The sequence below is a fragment of the Canis lupus genome, chromosome 20 (genome assembly GCF_011100685.1).
Source record: "Canis lupus familiaris isolate Mischka breed German Shepherd chromosome 20, alternate assembly UU_Cfam_GSD_1.0, whole genome shotgun sequence".
NCBI classification, from domain to species: domain Eukaryota; kingdom Metazoa; phylum Chordata; class Mammalia; order Carnivora; family Canidae; genus Canis; species Canis lupus.
In genome coordinates, this window is record NC_049241.1 from 8,097,509 (window position 1) to 8,117,656 (window position 20,148).

Consider the following 20,148-nt stretch of genomic DNA (forward strand, 5'->3'; position numbering starts at 1 on the left):
CAAAGGGTACATACATGCCAAGCACATGCGTGGGATGGGTTTCTTCCCCTGGACAGAGACACGTGCCACATCCATGTGGCCCCCACGCACAGGCCGCACGCTCTCACACAGCCCTCTGCCCAGGCTGGAGTTATAGGTCACACTGTACGTTCACAGCCCTGTGGGAGGAGGGGCACAGGGGACCAGGAAACTAAGAGAGGGTGGGGTGGGTCTCATGCCCAGACTGCCGGGAAGAGCCGTCTGGGAAGTTCACGGCTGCCCCCATCACCCTGCCAGGCCTAGCACCCCACTCTAACAAAGAGTAAATCACCTGGGCTGCTTCACACCCCACAGGGCACTCCTGAACATCCTCTCATTGGCCTTCACAGCAGCCCCCCTCCAGCTTTAGGGGTGACCGAGGTTTAGGAGCCAACCCTCTTGGAGAGCTGGGGTGGGGAGCGGGGCAGGTGTCAGAGTCAGAGGCCCCCCCTTCCCTCCCGACACAGCCTGGGTTCTCCTCCACGACAAGGACCCAGCTTGCAGCCCTCTTAGCCAGCCCTCCCCAGGGCTCTGGGGCCCACAGAGGGGCCTGGCGCCGAGCATATGTCTTTCAGAGCCTTTGAGTGTGTCTGGTAGTCTTTGTTTGATTTAAGTCACGTCGTCGTCGTCACCGTGGCTGCGGCTGTGCTCGTGGCGTTGCGCCTGTCAGTCGTGTAGCTGTGTGTCCGTTCTTCTCGCAACTTGTCTCGTTCTCTCCTCCATTGCAGATTGAAGTAGTCAATACTTTCAAGAGCGGGGCCTCCTTTCAGGGGGCCCTGCGGAGACAGTCCTCCGTCACCAGCCAGAGCCAGGACGTAGCCAATCTCTCTAGCCCTAGTCGCGTGTCGTTGTCCAATGCTCTTTCCTCTCCGACCAGCCTTCCTCCTGCTGCAGCTGGGCGTGAGTGTGAATCCTTACTGCCTCGGGCGCCACCGACGCCAGTGCTGGGCGGGCAGGGGCCGGGGCACCAAGGACATGGGGCGGGGGGCGAGGGGCCACAGCCATCGAGGAGGGTCCCTGTTGGTCAGGAGAGTATAGCCAGTCACGGGGTGGCCATCACTTGGTGGGCCAGGGTTGGCTGGGGTCAGGGTCGGGGTTTTACCACTTGGCCGGGGGGTCGTGAAGGTCTCATGTGGCCAAAAAGGCTTGGGTGAGTCAAAGGATCGGCTTCTGGCCAGGGAGTTCCCAGTGATCGAATGCTCCAGCCCCCCACTGGGTCACAGCGGCTGAAGGGGAGCAGTCAGCCAGCACGGCAAGGAGGAGACCCAATTAGTCTAGGGTTCCACTCCATCAGGAAGAGCCTGGCCCACCAGGGCAAGCTCAGAGTTGGCTGGGAGGGCAGAGTCTTACAGTCAGTTAGGTGAAGGGTTACCAAGGGTTAAGGCCATCAGGGGTCACAGTTAATCACAGTGGGGTCCAGCCAAGAGAGGGGCATTATTGTTCAGAGGTCCCAGGCCACCAAGGAGATCACAGCCTAGAGGCCCCAGCCCCAGTAGTTCAGAACCCTCTGCCTTCTTCCCTTGTACATCTGATGGCACCAGCTGCCTTACACACACTCCTTTTCCCTGCACGCTGAAGGTCTGACCCCTTCCAGAAAGGCCAGGGCTCTTGACCCATTCAGCTTGACCTCAGGCAGGAAACGGTGAACCATGCTTCACATCTTGGCTGGGCGCCAGCAGGCCCTGAGGGATCTGGTCTAACCCATGGTTTCCTGTCCTTCTTCATCTGGAGGATAGCCAGGGACTCTGGCCTCCTCCATCTTCTCCCTCCTGCCAAGCTCACCTCCTCATGCCACCATTTCTGACTTAGATCTCTCGTCTCTGGCCTACCTAGATCTTTCTGAACCCCTCCATGCCTCTGGCCCCAGCAGGAATAACCTGCCTCCCTGAACTTGTCTCCAGTCAGCCCCTCCCAAACTATAGGGGAATCCCTAGTTCTGGTCTCAGATTCCCACAATGTGTTTCAGTCCTTCGGCTTTTGATGAGGGATAGGCTCAGGGCTTCACCTCTCCATATCTTATAAAGTGCCCGTACCCCCATCCAAACACAGTACACTCCACACACACATCCCCTACCACTGAGCAGGAGAGGACCTGCATGCCGGGTGGGAACTGGGCCATCTGAGCCCTCGGGCAGGAGACACCAGCCACAGAGAGCCTATTGATGGCATATGCTCATATCCCATAACTGTTCAGTGGATACAGCCCTGCCAGGTAGGCAGGATAACAGGGAGGATGCAGAAAGGGAAGAAAAGCCCTTCTGTGTTCATTCATTAGCACAAAAACCCAGCAATGGGGAGGCCAGACAAGCCAAGGTGAAATGGAGACCTAGTTGAGCAGATGGTGTCCAAGTCACGTCTCCATGCCTGTCATTGCCAGACTTTCTCAAGGCAGGAAACACATTGGTCCCATCCTCCTCCCCCTTACAGCAGAGAGCCTCACCGGCTGACCTACTCCTGCATCCACTTAGCTCTGGCCTTGCTCAGCACCACCACCTGACTTGAAGTGTTCCAGGCTAGGGGTGCCTGGCTAGCTCAGTTGGTAGAGCATACAATTCTTGATCCTGGTTCAAGCATAAGGATCATTTTTAAAAACATGATGGGGGCAGTCCAGTCTGGAGAGCCACTGGGGAAAGAATCCATTTCTTTTGGCTCTTGCCATCCCTCTTGTTGACTCCCACATCCCTCTGGCTGTGTCTGACCTCTTTTGAGGCACGGTGCTCCACACTGGCCACAGCCAGAGCCCACCTGGGATTTCTGGGCACTCATGCAACCTTTGGAAGTCTTCCCATGGCTTAGCCCCACACCTTAGCTCTCAGCCTAGAGAAAGAGCTCGGTCATCTCAAACCTGGGCAATATCATTCTCACCTTTTCTTCTGTCATTTATAAAACCATTCAATAAGACCAGTCGAGTGATAATCAGTTCTCAACACTCCCCCTTCAGAGAGACACCCATTCCCACCCACCCTCCATTCTTTCCAAGGACCTAGAGGGGCTGGTCAGGCATGACTCCTTCATCCAACTCCCTCATCTTGCCTCCTTAAGCATCTTGTATTCCTATCCTCTACCAGAGAATCCAGACTGTAATTTGGGGTGTCTTGTGGGAACTTGACACCAAGTCAAGACAGCCAGGAGTACTAGTTCAAAATGGGATAGCAACCTCTATAGCTTTAACACACACATTTTGATCAATATAGTCAGAGTGTGAACTCTGAATAAATACCCCTAGTTCCTCCTTCACCTGAATTGTTGCTATAATACAATACCTCCTCTGGTCTCCAAGGACTCTGAGGGCCCTCTGGTTACCAGGCAGGGTCCCTTCAGGAGTCAAAGGCTATTTTCTCACAGGGAGGTGATGCCAGTAGTCAGGAGTAAGAGAAGGGGTCCGGCTTGGGTGGCATGAAGAAGTAGGCTGCCTCCTGCCTCCTCTGAGCAGCGTTTTCTTCCTGGGGATTCTCCAGCACAGGAGCGTGGCCATGTGCATGCTGAGTCCAAAATATCTGGAATCCGTATACCCTAGAATGAGTCAAACCACTGTCCCCTAGGTTGTCAGGAGTTGACCACCAAGGCCAGTGGTGGGGCAGTGTGTGCTTGAGGCAGACTTCTGACTCATGACCGTGGGGTGAGGAGCCCCCCCAGCCAATCCCACCCCTGGCACCACTGTGAGATGGAGGCCCCAGGCAGACAGATGCATGTGGTGACATGACAGTCAGGTCAGACTTGCATCCAGAATGTTTGGGAGGGAACTCTGGTCCACTCTCTTTGCTTCCTCTTCTAACTGACTCAAGAGTGAGTTTGTTTTTTTCCCCCAGAAACTTAAAGGCATACTCCAAGGCCTTATACTTGAGCCTTACTCAACATTTTCCAAAGTAGGTCCCACATCCTTCACTACGCATATGCCTCACCAAGGAGATAGGAGGGAGGATCTGTCAATATACCCATTGCACTGAGAAAGACACTGAGGCTCAGAGAACTGGGCCGACGTGGCCATGATCACACAAGTAAGTGGCTAGGAGTCTGACTCCAAAGCGCCTCATTATTCCCACCATCCCACGTCACTTTCCAGACAAGCCCATAGCCCTGGAGCCTGCAGAGTTTGAATTTCCATTCCAGAACCAGTGCCCATTCCCACAGCCTCACAAAGCGGAGAGGGGTCAACCCTCTGGAGTCTAGAAGGCCAGGAAAGCTGTTTCTCTGCTTGTATTTGTGCCAGCCTGGCCAGGACTGAGGAGAAGGGCACCTTCCCACTGGTGACCGAGGACAAAATTAGCATTCAGCTCTGTGACCCAAGGCCAAACTGCACTGCAACTCTTGCTCATGCCCCTCAAACTCCAAGCCATTTTTGTATTTAGCAAGTTTATAGCAGGCTCGGTGTTGGTCAGTGAAGGTCCTTCTTCAAACCGACCAGGCCGAGAACATCAGACACCTAACCCAGAACCAGCCACTTTCTGGCCACTACCAGACAGGGGGCATCTCCTACTGCCACTTCTCGCTTCCCTCATCACATCCGTGATTCTGAGGACTGCTAGGGCAAGGAGTTCGCATCTCTTAAGGGGAGAAATGGAGAAGGAAAGAAAACTGTACCTCTCATTAGCGTTTTGGTAACAAACTTAGCATAATCTTGGGTTGGCGAGATGGCTTGCTTCTGGGGTGGGGCCTAGACCTCTCCACTGTCTGAATATTCCATGTGTTTGTTTCCCTAGAGGGCTAGAGAACCCTGGAGACAGAGTTCAGCAAGAGAGAGTGAAATTAAAAGAGGTTGTGAGTCTTTAACCTTGAGCCTGAAATGAATGTGAATCAATCCCAGACTCTTGGCTTCCCTGAAGCCGGGTAAACATTCGAGTATGTCGAACCCGTCCCAGCCCGGGGCCGATGCAATCCCTCGAGCCATCCCACAGGGGCGTGGGTCTCCTGCTCCCTTTGTGCTGATCAAACCAGTGTCTGAAATCCCACAGATCGGATCCTTTTTCCCTCTCCCCTCAACCTGTACCCAAAAGAAGCTTATGTCCCAGAATCTCACTTTAGGATAGGCAGGGATGGGAGGAGGAAGAGCTTTTTTTCTTCCCATATTTTTTTCATTTCAGCCGCGGAGAGAACCGAAGTGGACACTTGAGATGACCATGGCGGGGTGTCCCGAAAAGTCTTGTCCCCACAGTCTTGTCCAGAGCAGTTCATTCTTTCTGTTGTCTCCATGCCAGGGGGAGGGCAAGGGGCCTGCATCTCATTGTGTGTCGTCCCCTCTGCATTTTCAGTCACATGACAGGATCCCGCCACCATCCCTCCTCCTCCACCAGGCGCTCCGGCCAGCACCTTATTGCAATACAGCCTCAGAACACACTGGGCACTAGGCTGGACAGTTACAATGATTATTATTTCCATTTTACAGATAAGAAAACTGAGGCCCACAACACTTTTTTTGCTGTTTTAACTTAATCAAGGGTGTAGTCGCTTGCTCATCAGGAGATCAGAATATTTAATCATCTCTACAGAGCCTTGAATAGGGAATCCAGGGAGAAAGAGGCCTCAGGGCAAACAGCCATTACGGAGTGCCAGCACTAATACACAGCGTCTGCTGGCTCTTGCTTGGTGCCTGATGCCTCTCATTTAAAGCATGGTTCCAACAAGCAGGATCCCCTGGAGTCCCCAGCCCACAGCACCTAAGAAGGAAAAGAGACAGAGATGCTTTTGAGAAAATAAGGAAAAGTCAGAACGAGTAATGATGGCTGACAACAAAAGAGAGAAATTTTTTTTAAAACATCAAAACTCAGGGGTCTTACAGAAGACCAAAAGAATTACTGACCAACTTAAATTCTTTGTGCACACTAAATCAAAAGGCAGAGGAGCATCTTGGGTGCTTTAGAAACACTTCCCTCTGAAATAGTAAGATAAACCCTTAGCTACGACACCTAAAACCATCAGACACAGTCACCTAGAAGATTCACTCCCATGGACAGGGCTTTCCCCACCCGTTTCCCACCAACCCAACACCCCTGGGCTTAGCTGAGAGTTCCACAAATCCTCAGACCACAAGAGCCCTGCTGATCCTCTGCCCCCCCCCCCCCCCCCCCCCCGTTCCCGCACCCTTGCAGCCCTGTGGTATGGAGGCAGCCCCTGCTCTGCAGGGAGAGCCAGGCAAGGCACCCTCGGCTCCACGGACAACTTGGCAAGGCTCTGCTCCTTGGAGGCGCTGATTCCGCCTCGTATTCCTCTGCCACTGCCGCCACTCTGAGTTGGATCTGGGAAGACAGGAGTGAAAACCTTTGCCCCCAAGTCCCATCTTCCCCTTGAGATGATAGGCACGGCTTCCCCCTCCCAGGAGTCTGGAGAAGGGACCCCTCTCTTCAACACGGGGGTCCTAATCCTCTGTATCCATGGGGCAGGACAGAGGACAGCCAGGGAGGCAGCGTGTCCCACCCGTGGTCAAGGCACCAAAAGTGGCAGAGCCAGGACTCAGACTCAGGTCCTCCTCACTCCAAATCCAGTGCTCCTTCCACTAGCCTCCAACCTCCTTTCACACTTCTGAGAACCACCACGGGTTCCGACTAAGACACAGAAAATGAAAGAGTGTGCTGTTTTGTGGCTCGGCTCCACACCCCTAGAATCCCACCCAGGGCTGGGTTTGGCCATCTGATTCTGGCCTCCCTTTTGGAGGTTTTGTGTTTTCAAAGCACAAATAAAGAAAGAAAATGCCCCAGGAAATAAGGGACCCCAAAGTCAATCACCTCCAATGACTGGCCAGGGCTTTGAGTCTATACTCGAGTGTTTACCTCCCAAATGCATGAAGGAAAGAAACGTTGGGTACAAAGACCTCCGTTCACATTGTCCAGGCTTCCAAGTGTAGCCGTGTGTCTGTCTGTGTGTGCTGTGTGGTTCCCAACCCCTCACCGTGGCATGCTCCCGCCCCTGAATGTCATCAGTCCGCCGGCTCCTTCGTGCTTTCTGGCTGCCTCTGCTCTGCACCCCAGAAAGCCCTGAGTTGGCTTTGGTTTGCTTTGCTGCTTCGGTTTGATGTTCTTGTCCTCTGGCCCTCGTGTGTCTTCTCCTGTCCCAGCTCATCCAACTGTCTCTCCTTTCTGTTCCTTCTCTGTTTCGTGACATGTTATCTGTTCCATGTTGTATGGTTTCTTAACTGCGTGTGGTTTTCTTAAGATTACTTTTCTAAAACTAGCCTCTCCTCCTTCCTCCTTTATTCCCATCTGGCCCGCTCCCCTTCTGCATGGTTGGACTTCTGCTTTAAAGTTAACAAGGCTCAGTCTCTCACTAGGTCTGGGTGCCCGCCGGAGTGGACTATGCTTCCTCTAACCACTGGTTCCCACCATCTGTGATGGGGCTTGATTCCTCCTGTCCGAATGATACTGTAGTTCTGACCAAAACCAAAGCAGTTTTTAAAACCTCATGGACGCATATAACCTGAGCCCCCTCTTCCATTCTTCCCCCTCCTTCCCCTGCTCATAACACCCAGCGACTGTGGATTCCAGCCGCCCGCTGTGCCTACCCCCTTCCCCCAGCCCCTCCTCCGAGCACCCCCCCAAGCTTGGCTGCCGGCCCCCCCCCCAAGGCAGTGCTTCTCACCCCTGTGCTTCCCTTGCAGATTCGCGTCGTGAAGGCGTTCCGTAGCTCTCTCTATGAAGGTCTAGAAAAGCCTGAGTCTCGAACCTCCATCCATAATTTCATGGCTCACCCTGAATTCCGGATCGAAGATTCCCAGCCCCACATCCCCCTCATTGACGACACCGACCTGGAAGAAGATGCCGCGCTCAAGCAGAATTCGAGCCCGCCGTCATCGCTCAACAAGAACAACAGCGCCATCGACAGCGGGATCAACCTGACAACCGACACAAGCAAATCAGCTACCTCTTCAAGTCCAGGGAGTCCCATCCACAGCCTGGAGACGTCGCTTTAGCTGAGGACCCCCGCCGCCACCCACCCCCGGGCCCCACCCATCCAGGCACCCAGCTCACCCAAGCAGCAACGAGCAACAACAGGAAACCAAATACTGGCGAGAAAACCAACATTCCCCCCCCCTCCAAGAGACCCTTTTTCTGGCTGCGATGCTGTTTGAACTCTTTTTCACTTTGAGGCAAGGGGGGCGGGGTCTCCCCGGGGTGTCCCCGGGAGTGAGCGATCTTCCCAGGACAAGCCCTCCCAGGCTCCCGCCCAAACATGGACCAGCCATGCACCCGCCAGGCCACCACGTCCCCTGCATGAATGTACTGTACACTTCCAGTCCTCCCCTTGTTTGGTGTGGGGGGGGTCGGGGAGGGTTTTTTGTTTGTTTTCTTAGGCGGGAACTGCAAACAGACTCTTTTCTGAGACTATTTATCCAATCCACTGGTCTGTGAGTTTTTGAAAATGCTTGCGCAGCATGGTCTCAGTTGTATAGGTTAATTTAACAACTTTTTGAAACTGCAGAGCTTCACTCACCTAGTAAATTTGCACCAACGGAACCGAAGAACTTCATAGACACTCACAAGGTTATATCCATTTCTTTGTATCTATATCAACGTATACTTTTCCAAGACTGTATACGTCCATATAGATAGGTATATATATATATATATACACACACACACGGATATATAAAGTTTTTTTTTCTTTCTTTTTTTTTTTTGCCGGCATGTTGCCTTGTTTCCGCTTAAATTGCTCTATTTTAACTTATTTATGTCCTAAAACAAGAATGTAATTTGTTTACAAACCTGTAGATAACGTCTTTGGCTATTTGTACGGTTTAAGAACACTGGTGGCTGAGATGCTATAAAAACAGCTCAGCCCAACAGACACTTCCCCGGATTGCATCCTTGATGTTTTACAATAGCCATGCTCTGATTTTTGCCTGCTGTTTCCGTTCAATTATGTCACTACCACGGGAGGCCCAGACAGAAGCCAAACACTACCGAGTATCCATCTGGAAGAGGGTTAACACCGTGCTCCGTAGACAAGGGAGAGGAGGAGAGAAGGCTTCTTAGGTTCGTAGCGCTACTGGCCGGCCCAGCCCGAGGATCCGGGCATCCGCCAAGCTTTGGTTGAAGACTTTTCTCTCGATGAAACTCGCTTGAGTTTACCAAGAGCATTTCAAAAAAAAGAGGTTCTCTTTGGCACTGTCTGTACAGAGGTTGAGGTAGTGTTGCAATATTATAAATGCTACTGTGTTGATTTTCTTTTTCTTTTTTTTTTTAAGTAATTTAGAGGTTTATTTACTTATAAATTGCAGCGTATGAGCTGTTGGCATACTGGATGAGGATCATTATGGCTTGCTGCTTTTATTTTTATTTTTGAAGAAGAATAGCCTTTTTCTCTGCACTATTTAGATCCGAACGAACCTTATGATGTGTATATTGAGATGTATTCAGTGTGATTTTTAAACCAAATTGTCTTCCTGTAGTCGCAATATATACTGTAGCCTTTCGACAGCAAGTCTTGCTTTCCCAGACAGAAAGCCATTCTGAAACCCTACAGTATCACAGGTGAGAAAAGGTGGTTAATTTCCCCCCAAGACAATAACAGCACTAGTAATCCCACTTAATGAGAGCTTATTTAATTGTACGTCAGCCTCTTAACTGCTAAGCACTTTGTGGGTATCAGCTTTTTTCATAAAAGAACTTTTGTATTTAATACAAAGTTTGCTTTGAGACTTTTCAGCATACAATCTTTTTCCATAAACTTGTACAGTGCAAAAGACATTTTGAATACCATGATCGATGACGTCCCATGCTTCAAGGAAAACCAAACACTTTCCACCTCGCTTGCGAAATGCGCTCCTCAGACTGACCCTTCCCATGGTTGCTCTGTGTCAGCTCGGCCCTTCCCCTCTCCAGGCCCAGAGAATTCTCCCACAAACAAGATGAGAGCCACTTGGGAAAAGAGCCATAGTCCGCTGGGAGGGCCTACGTCTGGGTGGCTGTGAAGGAACCTGAGGGTTTGGGATCCCAAGTCTGCCCATCCCACTTGGCAAACCTTCCTGGAAGGAGGACCTTCTGCGCGTGAGAGCATCCCTTGAATGTCGCGAAGGAGTATCTCTGAATGTACCCAGCAAAGGAAACTGCAACCCCAACAGGGTGACCAGCCCTCAGATATGCTTATTGGATTCCAATACAAACACCACCAAAAGCCAGCCCGCTGTTCTCCTGCCAGGAAAGGAAAGACCCACTCATGGAAAACATGGAGCAGCCTTGGAACATGGTGGTTTTTTGTTTTTGTTTTTTTGTAGTTTCCTTTCTCAAGGTTTCCCATATCCCCACCTTCTCTGTTCCAATCTTGTGTCCATGACCTCATTCCACAACACCAGGAGAGCTGCGTGTGCGCACCACGCTCCCTGTTCATTAGGAGCCAGGACACAGGGAAAACAGGAGGCTTTCTCTGAGCAGAGCTTAGCTTGGGGAACAGGGAGCGGTGGTAGAGTGACCGGGAACACCCGACCTTAGTGTTGGTCTTTTCTTGTCAGGAATGATGGATGCTCACACACACACACACACACACACACACAGACACACACACACACATACACGCACGTGCGCGCGCACACACACACACAGACACACACACAGGAAATGATTGGTTTGTCAAACCTCACCGTAGTACATAAAGCTTGCACTCTGCGTCCTATATCTAGCAGCATGGGGTACGTTTGGCAGTTCACCCCATTAGGGGGTAAATAATTTATGACCATTCATCTGTTTTTATGAATTTTTTTATCTAGACAATAATTGTAAATAAAGAACTCACCGTCTCTGTTCATTTAATACTATGCAATGGTTATGCTTTCAATTGCTGACTCTTCTTATTCCCGCAGTGTGGTTCTGAAATGTCTGTGGTTTAAAAAAAAAAAAAAAAAAAGGCAAAAAAACAACATCAACCAGAACACAGCAAATATATACTCTGTAATTTTTTTTTTTTCCGGTTTGGGACTGCACCATCCACTTAGCTTCTTTTCTGTCCTCTGGACAAGGGCTTCAGAAGATAGCAGATTCATTCTGAGGTCTAAGCTCAACCACTTGTCTCCCCTCAACAGATGAGAGAAGAGCAGGGGGCACATTCAGTGACCCCCGGGGATGAAGAATCACCCACCTGTGGAGGCGGGCAGGGAGGAACGTTTCCTCCCTGTGTCTCAGGCAGTGCTTTCCCTAACTCTGAAGCAGCCCCCATTGCTCCCACCAGTCCCTTGCCCCCTTGTCCCAACCAGAGCACAGGGTTGACAAGAGGGAGGGTGCCCTGCTTTTGAGACCAGACCAATGACAATGACAGTAGTGGGCCAAGGACTCTGGACCCATCTCAGCCTGGGTAGCCTACTTATTGAATAGCTGCTCTCTTCCCAACCATGTTGAAATGCCACTTGTACCACATATTGATAGCTTATATAGATTTGGGTCTACTTCTGGAATTTCTCTTCTGTTCCCTTCTCTGGGTGTCTCATCTGGCACCAGCCATACAGTTCTAATTACTGTCATTTTATATAATGTTTTATCATGTGGAGGGATAAGTACCCTTCCCTCTTTTTTTTTTTAAACGAAATTTCCTGGTTATTGTCTCACAGCTATTCTTTTAAGGAAACTTCACAATGTTGCCAAGTCTTCCACCACAACCCCCCTGTCCTTCCCCCACCCCAAATCCTGGGCCCTGTCATTTTACTGGCAAAGGGCTTCCTGCCATTGTAAGCACTGTTCATTCAGGGTCACTAAATAGCGTCCCATAAGGAGAAACAAAAAGAGCATTCTAAATCCTGGGGGAATGTTCCTCCCATGATCGCCCCTGTACCCTAAGCAAGGCTGTCATCAGGAAAGGCCACCAAGCCCTACCCCCAGTCTCAGTTTAGAACTCAGTCACCCACCTTGGTTGTGCTGTGGTGGACCTTCCATCTGCCCCAGAAGAGGAAGAGAGGGATCTCTCTCTCTCCCAGACCTGGAGCTACCAGAATGCATGGCCCAGTTGTCTATAGTTCTAATTTTCTTCAGGAAGAAATATTTATTTCTGTCTCCCTCTCCTGAACGAACTTTTTTATTTTTGTTGGGGGAGGGGGAGTCACTTCTTGTTCTTTATTCAGAGTTTATTCAGCGGTTGTGTAATAGGTCCTTTGGGATGCAGGAATTTCTTTCTCAGACCTTCAAACCACCCTGACTCCCCCTGCCCATCCCTGCTCTACTTAAGGGAGGCTGTCAGCTGGGTGCGCTGCAACATGCCTCCCACCCTAAACTCTCTCCATAGTATCTGAGATCCCATGAGAAGATGGGAGGAGTGCATTTCTTGAAGGCTTTGGGTCTTCCAGAGCCAAGCCCTATCAAACAGCAGCAGAAAATCCCCAGGTCTTTTACAGGTTACAAAGCAAGCTGTCCAGATTGTGATGCAGAGATCCTACTCACCCTAGTAAAAGGAAGGGGATCCCAGGCCCTGGACATCACCTATCACCCCCTCCACCAAAAACAAGACCTTTGAGGCTGCTCTGGGACCTCCTCAGCCCCCTAAGTCTGTTTTGTAATGCCTGTGGTGCTCTCCCTCCGGACCTTTCCTCTTGGGGGTCGCCACACTCTGCTAACTCTTGTGTGCACATATTTTATAACAGAGTAGCGAGGAAATGGTGCCGCTCCAGCTTCCACAAGCTGCCCGGGCTCTGGGGGGCTCCGGGACAATCGGGGCTGGGAAGTGACTGTGCTCTTATTGTACACTCTTTATTTCTCTGTATCTCTGGCTTGTGCTCTTTGTAATTAATGGGATTTGTCTGCCTTTTCAACACTATCCTGAGCAATAACAATAAATGCACACGTGGAAACGCAGACACGGTACACATCACAAGGCCTTTTTCCGAAGGACAGCTGGGTCCCCGCCCTCTGTGGACTTGAACTCGGGAAAATGGAGTCCCTGGGAGGGAAAGACACTTTGCCCAAGGGTGCACAGCTCAGTGGGTGGTCTCTCTCCTTCCACTGCGTCACACCTTTCAAACTTCCACCATTTAAGGGAGTAAGTTTAACCTGTCATGAGTCATTAACCTTCCATGAGGAACAGTGGACAGCCCCAGAGAGCAAGACTTTGGGGGAAGAGGCCTTAGGAGGAGAAGAAGGAGGAGGAAGAGATTTGGGACAGAGGGTCTGGGAGGAAGGGGGCGCATACTGGGGAAAGCTAAGAATGGCCTGATGTGGGGGGTCTAGGATCAACTGGAGGGAGCTGAAGGAAGATGGGGACAAAAGATGTAGGTGGCATCCCTTACTAGGGAGGCGGGAGGCAGAATCTGAACTTTGCAAACCTCTGCTGAGCATCAGCAGAAAACAAGAATGTGCCCAAACCAAGAGATGATCTCAGTGTTGGTTCAAAGGTTGAGGGTTGCACATGTGCACCTTTCCCCATGGACACATACATACACACATACACACACTAAAGACTAGGCCTTGTCAGGGAGAACTGATCTTCAGATCAAGCACCATATAGGCCCATCTAACTTCCAAACAGTTTCACATCCCAGGATCCATTTACTCCCAACATATACCTTCAGTGTAGTATTATAATTTCCACTTAACAGACAAGGAGACAGCAGCTCAGAGAGATGAAGGGTACACCCACCTAGAAAGAAACAAGTCATGATCCTAGCCAGAAATGATGCCAGAATTAGCATGTGAAACCTCTATATTACAGTGCCTTTCAGTCTCACCAGCAAATACCTTAATGAATAAGATACAATTGCATTGCTTGTCCCAAATCCTCAATCTTTCCAACTTCGACGCCCATCCCAGGGAGTTCCTTTAATACCAACTATGACCCATGCAGTATATTCGTATTATATTAAAAATGTGACTGTCCCATTTTCCACTCGAGCAAAGCAAGGCTCAGAGAGAACTGATGCACCCAGAGAATCGGTGGTGCAGCTACAGATCCAAGGCCAGGGCTTGTCCCTTGAAGAACAGGAGACCCAAAAGCCCCACCTCCGCTGCCCCCTGCTCCACTTTTAAGTGCTGTCCCCAACACCCCTGCAATATTTCTCCATCAGAGGGAAATAATCTTGAAAGCTGAGGTGAGGGTGAGAGGGTGGGCTGCTGTCTGGAGGCCCAGCTCTTAACTCGGAGACCCCACATCCTTGGCCCCCTCTCCAAAGCTCCTTGGTGGTCTAGGCCTATCACAGTCTCTTGAGCCTTAACGTCTTCCTTCCAGCAGTGACCACCTCTAGCTAGGGATCTTCCACCCAGTGTCAAGAGAGAAACTGAGGGCTGGTGACTTACTCAAAGCGAGCCTGAGCTCCACCCTAGGCCCCTGGACTCCTTAACACCAGGAAGGGTCCAGGTCTGCCCCACCAGGTGTGGCCGAGGGGAGCTCCCAGGCTCCATCAGCTTCACGACATTCTCATCGTGCTAGTGGGAAGCCCGGGACCTAAGGGCTGGGGACACGAGGGTTTAGCTCCTGGGCTCTAGCTGCAGAAACCCAGATGAGATCCCACCCTGCCTGGGGTTTCTACTTCACAGGATCCCAAGACTGTGCGGAAGGGGCAGTTTGGAGGCATTGGGTCCCGCGGTTTGGAGAGGGCACGGTGAAAGGGCTCAGCCGCCGGTAGCTGGCATTTCCTGGCCGTCTCTGCCCCTGGCCCCAGCTTTGGGTCCTGAGGTCCCAACAACAAGGAAGCACCAGGACCAGTCTACCCACTACCCAAAAAATTACTCCTCCTACAGTGTTCCTCTTAAGGCCGGTGGCACCCAGCTCTGCAGGGAGGCGGGTGAAGCTGCAGTTACGAGGCCTTCCTCTCGTGCATAGATCTCAGCAAAAGGGGGGGCCTGCTGGGAAGAGAAGATGGGCTCGAGCTCCCGACTCCAAGAGCCCCGGGATCAGAATCAGAGACCAAAGCCCCTCCCCCTTTGGTCTCCCGCGATCCGCACGCAGAAGGGGCGGGGCCTCGGGAGGGCGGGGCGCCGCCCCGGAACGTTTGTGCGAGCGGAAGCGCGTTGCTACCCGGAGGCTCCAGCGCCACGGCCCGCCGGCCCGCCCGGCGCCGGAAGTGAGCTGTTCGGGGGCGCCGCCGGGAGCTGCCACGTCCGAGGCCGGGAGCTGCCGCCGTCGCAGCCATGGTGAGTGTGGGGGCAGAGCACGGGGCCCTCTCCCGGGTTCCCTGACCGTGCCAAGGGTAGAGCCGCGGCCTCGGCCGGTCAGCTCCCCCTCCGCCGCTTCGGGGCCTGCGGGGTTCTGGCCTCGCGTCTCGGAACCCTTCGGAGGGGGAGGCCGGAGGAGGCCGCGGCAGCTCCGGGAACTCCGCCGGCCGAGCCGCCCCCGCGCCTCTCGCTCCTTCTTTTCTTTCTCTTCCCCCCGACAACTGAAAACAAAACCCAGAACACCGGGGGAGCTTCCGTATCCTAAACCTTAGGAAGTTCCCAGCGTTGCTCGGGGTCTGCGGCCCGCTAACGGCCCCGCAGAATAGGTGCTGCCCCGAGATGGACGCGCCGCCCGCGAAGCTTGAGGTTCCGAGAGGCGAACCTCTTCCGCAGCCGCCTAAGTGACCGAGCCGGGACGCGAACCCCGTGACCACCCTTGTGCCGCCTCCCACCTGCCCCAGCAGAGGTGTATGTGGACGTGAATGTAGGGCCCCGAAGTGTGACGGGCAGTTCAAGAACCTCATGTAAGGACGAGCTAAATTACTCTCTGGAGGTAGACTCGGGTTTTTACATCTCTAGGATCCGATGTACAGTCATGCCTCGTTGACTCATTGAGTGAATGGATGATAACTGATAAATAAAAGCGCGTCCCTGGAGCCTGCATGGGCAGGGGTGGGGGGGTGCCGGGCTCAGGTAACCCGTGCTCAGGACAGTGGGTGTGCCTGGGGTTTGAGGGAACCTTTGGGAACCGGAAGTCAGGACCCTGGGTTGAGGTCTTGCCCTGAAACTGCTCATCTATCTAGGCCCCTGATCCTTCAGCCGCTGTGTAGAATCTCTTATGCTCTGGGCGCCCCTGGTCGAGCGTCTGCCTTCGGCTCAGGTGGTGGTCCCCGGGTCCTGGGATCGAGTCCTGCGTCGGGCTCCCTGCGTGGAGCCTGCTTCTGCCTCTGCCTGTGTCTCTGCCCCTCTCTGTGTCTCTCATGAATAGATAAGTAAAATCCTTAAAAAATAATAACAACAATAATCTCTTAAGCTGATACTCAGCTCTCTCTAAATGAAATTTTAACTCTTCAACCAATTCTGAAGAGCTTAATTGTTTTAAGGGCACTGCCTCTTACTACTTAACAAGGATCAGACAATGTGAGGTGCTCAGGAGGGAGGACTTTTTTAGAAGGGAGCTTTTATTTTTTTATTTTTTTTTAATATTTTATTTTTATTTATTCATGAGAGACACAGAGAGAGAGAGAGAGAGAGAGGCAGAGACACAGGCAGAGAGAGAAGCAGGCTCCATGCAGGAGCCCAATGTGGGACTCGATCCCGGGACTCCAGGATCAGGCCCTGGGCCAAAGGCAGGTACTAAACCGCTGAGCCACCCAGGGATCCCCAAGAAGGGAGCTCTTAAAACACTTGTTCAGAAGTGTGGCTCACCAGTCCTGGCTGGTGGGTGAAAGTGGTTAAAAATCCGTGCTAGTTAGTGACCTGGTATGAAACTACCAGGAAACTTTTCTTCCTGACTCTCCTTGGCCCTCAGCCGTTGATTTAGAGAATTTACTGTAACAACTACTTACTGTATGTTCTGGATAGGCAGCCTAGTGGAGTGGAAAGCTTTGTGAGCTGGGAATTAACAGGTCAGGCTGTTTTCCAGCTCCACCTTTAACAATCTCTGTGACTTGGGCAAGTGCTCCCTCTTCTCTAGGCTCCTTCAGTTCCTTAGTTATAGGACGGCTTCAGTTAATTCTGCCCTTTGTCCTTCCTGGTGCATATGTGAAAGCCCTTTGTAACCTAGACTGCTTGGCAAAAGTAGGAGACGCTTCTCTTTTATCTTTACTTGCTTTTGCAGACCTTGGAGGCCCACTTATTAGGGAGTCTCGAATTTGATGGGAGAGACCTGTGCTTACTTGATATGTACCTTTTGAACTGCTTGGCAACTGTCTCCTCCAGTGTCCACTTTTCTGAAAAGTCAAATCAGACTTTATACTTGTAGGGCTTGTGCTGGAAAAAGATGAAATGGGGATGGTGGTAAGGAATACCAGTTCCAAACTGAAACCTCCCTTTCAGCCCTTTTCTATCCCGGGAGTTTAAAGAGTAAAACTGTCTGGTTTTGTTCGTTTATGTATTCATTCAGCAAGCAGTCACTGAGTTCCTTCTGGTTGCAGAACACTGTGCTGGTGATTTGAAAAGATTCAGAACTGTAGGTGACACAGACCCTGGGTCTGTTTTCAGAAAAGAAAGAGTGTGAACTGTTGTGCTCTCAGTGCTTCAGATATTCAGAGGAGTTCAGCAGGTTGGAGAATCTGGGAACCTTCAAAACGGGCATAATTTGAGCTGGACCTTAAAGAGGAGTGAGAGGGTGAAGACCATGCAGCTGTGTTCCAGCTCCCTAAGTTGTTCAACCTGGATCCCAGTGGGTGACAGCCTAGAACCTGTCATAAGTGGTGGACCAGGAAGCTGTCCGCCTTGAATTGGTTCTCCAAGGCTTAGGTATTAACTGTTCTGCCCAAACTGCCTGTAAATCAGAAGCTCTGTCATCCAGAAAAGGAACAACAGCCATAGATCCTCCAGCATCCTCCTTCACCCTCAGAGGTAGCCAAGACTGCTTGCCATTCTCCCCTCTCTGTTCATGTTATTGCCTCTGCTTGGACTGTACGTTTTCCCCCTGAGCCACCTGGTAAAGTCCTCATCATCTAAGTCCCAATTCATGTCTGCCACCACCAGTTCCTCAGGCTGCTATAGTACACGTAAACTGCTGTTAAAGTACCTATCTTTCCATGTTAGCGTTACTTATGTGTGAGATTTTCAGGGGCAAGAAATATTTATTTGTGTCTGTATCTCCAGTCACTGACACGGTGCTTGGCAAAAAGAAGATACTTAAAGTAAATGTGTAATGAGTGAACGAACAAATGCAGTCAAGAACTTTAGAAATGACTGGTACGTTTAATAAGGTGATTGCGTTCTAACTGCCCTCTGTTCTTTTACCAACTATATCTTTGGTTCTAGGTGTCAGTAATTAACACTGTGGACACCTCCCATGAGGATATGATTGTAAGTATTCCTTTAGCCTTCTCTCACATGTGGGCATTTCAGTGCGGGGGAAGCTTTTCTGTTGATCATTCATGTATCTGGTGTGGCATGGCACCCTATAATCAAGCTGTAGCCTTAGCATATGGTCAGTCTCCCAGCCATGCCTGCCTGGTTGCCAGTACTGGGCATTCTGGTCACTCTGGTGGGAGAAACCTAGGAAAAGTTTATAGCTCAAGGCCCTCGGTCTTCAGGCCAGCAATGTAACCTGCTCTGGGATGGAGGCTGAGCCGGTGTGAAAGTTTAACAATAATCTTCCCACCTGCCTTCCTCATGCTGCCAGTGCTTAGCCCCACTGGAAAGGGGGCTGAAAGAAGAGAATGGGAAGGTAACTCAGTATAAAGGCAGAGAGCAGGCACAGCGAAAGCCCAGAGCACAGCCAGGTAGGACCACCACACACAGTAGGCCAGGCAAAGCCCTTTGAACCAGAAGTCATTAACTCAGGGCGTTTTCTGAGAGGCAAACACAGAGCTCAGTATCAGAGGGCAGAGTGGTGGGGGAGAAGGTCCAGAGGGTAAAGTCCCCAGAAGCAAAGATGCAGACTGCTTCATGCAGGGCCACGCAGTCCAGGCAGCCTTTGAGCAAGACCCTGGTCAGTCAGCTTACAGTGTTTCATCTCAGGGCTCCTGCCCACCAACAGTTGCTTTTTGTCTCCTGAGAGGCTGCCTGGTCTCACAGTTGTATATGTTTCCTGGATGCAGTCTAACCATACCTGTTTGGAGACAATGTGGTGCCTTGGGTAAGAAAATCCAATCTGAGACCCCCTGGCCAATTTCTTAACTCTTCTGAGCCAGCCTTGATTTCCTCATAGCTAAGATGGGGGAAAATGATGGAAATGCTACCTACTTATATAGGTTGGATTTGAGAAACAGACGAGGCCAAGTAGTAACGGCTGATGCCTACATGTTCGCTAAGTGTCATACCCCATGTTATATACTTTTCGTTCAGTATCTCATTGAACCTTCATAACAACCCTTAAAGCAGATGCCATCATTAGCCCCATTTAAAGAGAAGGAAAGTGAGGTTCAAGGAGATTATGTAAGATTTTCCAAGGTTAAACAGCAGTAAGGTAAGGAGATAGGATTCAACTCTTTTAGGTACTATGCCCTACTTCTTTCCAAAGTGTGTGATAGCACTCTGCAGGAGAAGTACCTAAGAAATCTATCTTAACGTTTGCATTGCTTGTCTTCCAAGAAGCCAAGACCTAGAATAGTGGAGAGGATTGACTTCCAAAGAAGAACCAGGATGTTTTTCTCAGGTAGGGAGATGAGGAAGGAACGTTGAAGCAAACCGAATGACTGCTTGTTGAGAGGGTATTGATTGTTCCTGAACACCGTAGGAGTGGCAGCTGATAGTCTCTAAATCCCCGAGGTAAGACAGCTGAGGAAGGTGCCATCTGTAGGAATAGGCAGCAGATAGGAAGGACTAGGATATTCAGTGGGACAACAGGCATTGTGGTCCAGAGGAACAAGATAGATAAGAGCTGTGGGCAGGGACATGGCCAGTTAGCATCCAGAAGGTCGGTTCATCAGTGGTGGGACTAGTGACATCTAAGGCATGGATGGAGAGTCTGGGGTACTGGGCACACTCCTAGGAAAAGGGTCTTGTAAAAATCTAGGAACAAAGGTCCACAAAAGATCTAGGGCCACAGGTGGAGGAAGGAGCCCAAATGTCTGAATAGAACCCTGTATCCAGGGCAGCCCAGGTGGCTCCGTGGTTTAACGCCGCCTTCAGCCCAGGGTGTGATCCTGGAGACCCGGAATCGAGTCCCACGTCAGGCGCCCTGCATGAAGCCTGCTTCTCTCTCTGCCTGTGCCTCTGATTTTCTCTCTCTGTCTCTCTCATGAATGAATAAATAAAATCTTAAAAAAAAAAAGAGCCTTGTATCCAGGCCAGATGTGCATTATGGAGGAACTCACTGGGCCCCACAGGCATTCAGAGGCTGCTCCTTTCCATCAGCATTAGCCCTGGGTTCTGGGGCTGAGCTGAACCTCTGGGT

At 51.1% G+C, this 20,148-nt stretch overlaps 2 protein-coding genes and 1 long non-coding RNA gene across 24 annotated transcripts in view; 2 read left to right on the top strand and 1 right to left on the bottom strand.

Annotated features, from left to right (window-relative positions):
- Positions 1–12,779, top strand: part of ATP2B2 (ATPase plasma membrane Ca2+ transporting 2) — a 373,765-nt gene extending 360,986 nt beyond the window's left edge. For 8 of the 14 annotated variants that reach the window (XM_038565641.1, XM_038565640.1, XM_038565644.1 and 5 more), the window contains one exon: positions 7,607–7,918. In XM_038565641.1, coding sequence (XP_038421569.1) covers positions 7,607–7,918 — 312 coding nt within the window. Of the gene's footprint in view, positions 1–746; positions 919–4,718; positions 4,774–7,606 lie in introns of all 14 variants that reach the window. The other 6 variants (XM_038565648.1, XM_038565650.1, XM_038565649.1 and 3 more) reach the window with 5 other exon arrangements.
- Positions 5,472–14,856, bottom strand: LOC111091240. 8 transcript variants are annotated; one of them, XR_005374611.1, is made up of 9 exons: positions 14,656–14,856; positions 13,487–13,560; positions 10,738–10,820; positions 7,754–7,840; positions 7,588–7,648; positions 6,783–7,378; positions 6,097–6,251; positions 5,816–5,887; positions 5,472–5,672 (listed from the first exon to the last, which is right to left on the bottom strand). It is a non-coding gene; the product is annotated as an uncharacterized LOC111091240 (long non-coding RNA). The 8 variants fall into 8 exon arrangements; XR_005374607.1 differs by having other exon boundaries at positions 7,588–7,840; XR_005374609.1 differs by having other exon boundaries at positions 7,277–7,378; positions 7,588–7,840; positions 14,656–14,854.
- A 77-nt stretch (positions 14,857–14,933) lies between these two features.
- SEC13 (SEC13 homolog, nuclear pore and COPII coat complex component) overlaps positions 14,934–20,148 on the top strand; it is a 33,599-nt gene continuing 28,384 nt past the window's right edge. Inside the window, exons 1-2 of one of the 2 annotated variants that reach the window (XM_038565654.1) lie at positions 14,934–15,050; positions 18,069–18,113. In XM_038565654.1, coding sequence (XP_038421582.1) covers positions 15,048–15,050; positions 18,069–18,113 — 48 coding nt within the window. In that variant the 5' untranslated portion in view covers positions 14,934–15,047. Of the gene's footprint in view, positions 15,051–15,094; positions 15,596–18,068; positions 18,114–20,148 lie in introns of those variants that run through there. The other variant, XM_038565655.1, reaches the window with a different exon arrangement.